The sequence below is a fragment of the Fulmarus glacialis genome, unplaced genomic scaffold (genome assembly GCF_000690835.1).
Source record: "Fulmarus glacialis isolate BGI_N327 unplaced genomic scaffold, ASM69083v1 scaffold14522, whole genome shotgun sequence".
Lineage (NCBI taxonomy): Eukaryota > Metazoa > Chordata > Aves > Procellariiformes > Procellariidae > Fulmarus > Fulmarus glacialis.
The window spans coordinates 1-5,497 of NW_009196001.1; the positions used below are offsets into that span (position 1 = coordinate 1).

The 5,497-nt window shown below is 41.4% G+C and overlaps 1 protein-coding gene across 1 annotated transcript; it reads right to left on the minus strand.

Annotated features, from left to right (window-relative positions):
- Positions 1-1,409: 1,409 nt before the first annotated feature.
- LOC104072551 (lysosomal acid lipase/cholesteryl ester hydrolase-like) lies at positions 1,410-4,519 on the minus strand (the record flags this gene model as incomplete). The annotated part of the gene is made up of 4 exons (XM_009572056.1): positions 1,410-1,550; positions 2,130-2,266; positions 3,605-3,714; positions 4,321-4,519. Coding segments are annotated over 4 exons (587 nt in total), but the record flags the coding sequence as incomplete, so codon positions are not given.
- Positions 4,520-5,497: the final 978 nt, after the last annotated feature.

Sequence of the window (5,497 nt, forward strand, 5' to 3'; positions counted from 1 at the left end):
AATAAAGCTGTGAAGGACCTGAGCAACACACTGCTGTGCTACAACCCCTTTTTAATAGGATATTCTTCAAAAATCAGACAGAAAACTGAGAAGCAGACTTAGGAATAGCTGTCTAATGGTATGCATCTGCACACTTTTTCCATGAAAGCGAGTCTGTTACATGAAGATAGTACTACTGTGGGATCCTGTGGTTCAGCAACAGTAGGGAAAAACCTTCCAGTCCTTTCTGAGTAGATTCCTCACCTCACACCAAACCCCAATGCGTGTATAAGTCTTTTGAAGATTTGTTTTTCTCTTCACTTTACACCTAGGGCTAAAGAAGAGGCTTACAAAACAGATTGCTTTTTCTTCTGTTTGCATTTTTTATAGTTCTGTTAAGGAGATGTTCCAATTCCGTCTTCCTGGACTCCTCCTTAGACTTGTTATCTTGCCCTGAGAACCACATTAGTGACTTAACCCAAGTCAGGAAAGATCCTTTCTGGTTTAGCTCTGCAATTCAAAAGGGCTGCAATGCCTTTAATTGCTTTTGTGTTGAACCTTTAGTTCTCACTGCTTTCCTGTGTGTGCTTTTATAAGTTGTTATAGATGGAGAAATATGGGCCCCAGTCTTTACAGATATTGCAGTAATAAACATTACACAGGCCAGCTTCTGTGTACTTTGGCCACTGTAAAGGGGATTTAAGACACACTGCAGTGTCCATATGTTGGCAAGCATAGGGACAACTCTCCTGTCTCTCCTGTCCCCTCTGACTGACGCACTAGTCTTTGTGAATCCCACTGTAGCTGTGTTGCACTCCTCAGGCACAGTGCAAGGACTTTCTGTAGCTCTACATGTTGTGGAATGAGCTGTTGGGCCCAGTTCTAAGGACAACAAAAATGGGAAAATGCCCCTTATAGTCGTCCTTTGGGACCGAGTACTGGTGCAAGTAATCTGAAAAGTGGGAAGAGAAAAAGGGCTTTTTCCTGTCTTTTAATTATTCCAGTGTTCAGAGAACCCTGGTGCCTGCATGCTAAGGAAGGAAACTGAGAACTGTATTACCAAGAAGTCGTCTGACTCCATCGCCCATTGGCTCTTTTTAAAGAGCATCTGTGTATGACCAAGATCTGGTCAGCCTAGCCCCAAAAGAGGGCACATCTATTGACATGTGCAATATAGCTCCAGACTGAATTCAGTCTTTTCTTTCTGGGATTGGAATGTGCCTAGTTGTTGGCCCCATCCATCATTGGCTCTAGTCCTGTCTGGCACTGTTCACACCACACAATGTCCTGGCATTCCCTCAGTCTGCTGAGAACTACGTTGTGGTTTATGTACGTTTACATGCGTGACAGTTACTAGATAAAGATGGAGTGCACAAATGTAACTTCCAAAATCACCTTAGTTTTGAGTAGGTGTTCTTGCATATACTTACCGTGTTCAGATTTTTTATGTCGCCTCCAGCTATGTTACAGAGTACGTGGCCACAAAACTTATCCAGGCTTGTACATAACTGTGTCACAGGTCCTTTCAGAAATCCAATTTGGTGCATGGCTCCTTTGTAGCCAAGTATTAACTGAGGGAAGAGAAAAATGCAACACTTTTTTTTCTTGTTACAGGAGCATTTTATGCAGGAAACTGTTGCTAATAGCCTAGCCTCCTAACTCAGTATTCAAAGATTGCTGAAACAGCTTGCCCTCCCAGTACCCCTTAAAACACCTTCTTCCCCATAGTGCATCACATATCCTTCCTTCTTCATATTACTGGTATCAATCCTGGAGGAAGCCATCCTTCCATTTCTAGTGTAGTGACCTCAATGCTCACTCATTTCTGAAGTCCCAGAGGTTGTCATGGCTGTTATTGCAGCTCTGGTTTAGTTCCTCCTGCATGAGGCCAGCAAAATATTAGTTAACAGCAGGAGTCCTACAGCGAGACAGAGTTTCACAAGTCTCCTACTTCACTGGGACTTGCTGCTACAAGCCCTATATCTCCAGTATTTTCCCCACAGAGTTTGGGAACAGATTTTTCAAGCGCACTCGATTCATCCCAAGCTCAGTATCGGCATGTCACCTGTTTGGGAACACTTCATCTCAGGTTGACTGAACCCTGTGAAGGTAAGTCAGCATTGGGCCTCGTAGAAGGAAAAATGACATACCCTGAGCAGTGATTCAGGAACATTTGTTATCTTAATCAGAGGGCTTGTAGCATGTGAGCATGTGGTTACTGGGCCCAGAGCACCGAACATTTTCACCCGTTTAGCCAGCTCAGGGTATGTAGAAAATGCTATGAAGCCTGCAAACAGAGAAGAGGTAGCCTGAGTTAGTGAAGACATCTTCCACAGACAAAATAAATAAATAAGCAGCAAGTAGCAAACAAGAAGTGAGACTAGTTTTGCAGCCCATTATCTGTTGTTCATGTTTGTCTGTGCTACATGTTTTACCTAGGGCAAGTGTTGAAGCTAAGTCCTGAAATGAATTTTATTTGGGAGGCAAAGTTCATTCTGAGGTTTAGAGCATGTCTGGACATTGCCTTTATCAGAACAGTTTTTGTAGGCAACATGTCAATGAGGTTTTTGTGATAAAATCAATTCCCTCTAAAGTTCAAAAAACTCTTATAAAAAATGAGTTTTTCAAATTATAGTCTCTAAAGGTCTATGTATGTTTATGCTTCCATGAAACTGTAGAATAATTAGCTGAATACTGGGAGCTTTGAGTGTTTTCAACTGATTGCATCAAAGGCAGCTGAAGAAAGCCTAGATGGTTAGTTTGTTTTGCCATGAGGGTCTTTAAATATTCTTATGAGAGGAAAAGAAAGAAAAGCCCTGGAGCTGTGACAATATATGATTTTCCCACATTTCCTTCTCTTTTTTCTGGGTCGTTTACACTAATGAATTGGCAGTTGCTCATTTCTAATCAATGTCCATTCATGGATCTTACACATAAACCGTAAACTTCAGGAACTTTCAGCTGATGCTAAAAGTCAGTTAGTTGCATTCAGAGGCCATGAAGTGAGTTAATGCTAAAGGCTGGCGCTAAGAGAAAATAAATTACTAACGTTTTTTCTTTCGTAATTTTCAGTCTCTGGCAATATGTTTTTAAACAGTGATGCGGCCAGTTATACCTACTCATGAACTATGCTTTAAATTGTAAGATTGCCATTAAGTCACATGACTTAGTAATGTTGAGGTTCTTTTTCCTTGTCTTCTGTTATTTGAAATTACGTATTATATGCGCTGTTTTATCTCTTTAGTTTTTCCTTCCTGTTCACAAGGAAAAGAATTGTATGTCTTAATATAAAAGATGAGCTTAATGAAAATCCTGTTGCTGATAATTTAAGAAAAATACCCAGTGCCAGTACCTGAAGTACCCAGTAAATAACCACTTTTATGTCTCTAGTTATTTAAAAAGTTGAACTATATTTGGATCTGCTATCAGGTTTCTTTGCTTATTAAGGGTAATCAAAGCTGTTTTTAGAAAAGTTTTGCATATTTTCCAAATCTCAACTCAGAAGGCACTTCTACATTTGCTAGCTCTCCACAAACAAGAAAAACAACTGAATTAACGGGGAGACCCACCTATTGATCAGATAGGAACACAAATGGTTGTGAAATGTGAGTGTCCTGACAATTACCTGTTGTTGTGCCTTCAGAGTGACCAACATAATACACATCCTTCTGTCCGGTTTTATTCATGATGAAGTACAGCTCTGCTGGAATATCGTATTTACCCATTTCATCAAAGCTACAGGGGAGAAACACAAAAAAGCTAGCAGACAATTCGGCTATTGCAGTGTGAGTTACTGAATGTCAGTTTTGTTCGTTGCACCAAGCAGAACCCATTGAAAGACGAGGTTGCACGCTTTGTCTGCCTTCTTGCTTGAATTAGGGAAGCGGGTAGAGAGATGCAGCTGTACTGCCAGGCTGCCTGATGCCTTGGGCCCTCTGTGGAGGACGTGCCAGTCTCACCTGTCAGCTGCAGCCTTTGGGGAACTGAATTTAATCAGTGCTTTCACTAGCATGGGTTACAAAACACATTTCTCTCTTGGTTGAATTCAGCTGTGAGAGATCAGAGATTTCTAGACAAGGCTGCTCAGCCTATTCAAGCTGAGGTTCTGGCTCTCCCTCTCACAGTACTCTCTCCCTTTTCCTCAGCATTCCATTTCATTTCCCAGTGTCTGAAATCTCTTCCCCAGCTGAGTAGTAGTGAGCATCCTTCTTTGCCTGGTTCTTTACTGTCCTTGTTGGTGTAGACCCTGTTCTGATGCTGGTTTAGGTAAAAACCATCAGGCTGAAGCTATCTAGCCCCTTCGGAGTTTCTGTCTTGAGTAATCCTCCCTCTACAGAGTACCTGAACTGCCAGAACGCTTTCTCGCTGGGATTAAGGGTCTTGTGTTTTAAAGACCATGTGTTCCCTCGGCTGTTTCCCATCCAGACATCATAGCCAGCATCTGCGAGGAGGAAGCCCAAGCTGTTGTTGGGCAGGTTAGAAATCCAGTGGGTAGCATCTCCTAGAAAAGCATGCTGTAGGAAGACTACAGGCTTTTGCCCTGGAAAAGATGAAAGTATTCTTATATTGGAGCAGTAGTTAATGTGTATTTAAGATTGCGGTGCAGAGTTTAGTTTGTGAGAGGTTTCAAATCTTTCTTTCTTCAAGAAACTCCCAGGAGAACTATGCATAGATATTGGTCTGAGAAACATGAAGGATTTGTTCCATGCAAGCAGGAACCATTTAATGACATTTCATAACCATTTCACGACAGGACTGGCAAATAAAGAGTTTAATGAGGAGGCCTGTCCCCATTTCCTCTTGCACTGGAAAGCCAGCTTACAGGTCCCTATATTGAAACCATCTACCCACAGCTGAAAACTGCTGAAGGCATAACAGTGTATGGAAGACAAAGAATAATTCATCCAAAGAAGCATATCTACCCTTAGGTCTATTCAGTAGCCAACTGAGCAGGGCTGAGAGGCTCCTGATCTAACTTCAGTTAACCTTAATTTGAGAGTGAGGCTAGTCCAGATGATCTCCAAAGGAGGAGATCCAAATAGGAGGAGGCATCCAAAATAAATTATTCTGTAATTCTAACAAAGAGTAATAAACAAAGTATCAGTATCCAGGGTACCTCAAATTCCAGGTAGAAATTTTTATTCCATTCAGAAAATGTGATGAAATAGATTAAATGCATTTGCTTTTCATTGATGACCTGATTTCTTATCACCTTCCTTAAGACTATCCCTGTCCTTCAGAAGGCTGGGAATTAATAGTCACATGCCTAATCTTAGAGGCTTTGTTGTCAACCTTCTATTTTAAATGTATATTACTTAGGGTGTTAATGCAAAACTTCCCCAAATCCAGTCTACCAAAGCCTCCCCAAACCCACATGAGGGCAAAAAACTGGGATATGACAAAATTATTAGAAAAGTCAGAAATAAGGACAGAGATACTGAATGTGTAGACTTCAGATGGATTCAGAATTCAGGCCACGTTCCAGACTAGGTGCTCTTGCAGAGATGGAAAGGTGTGG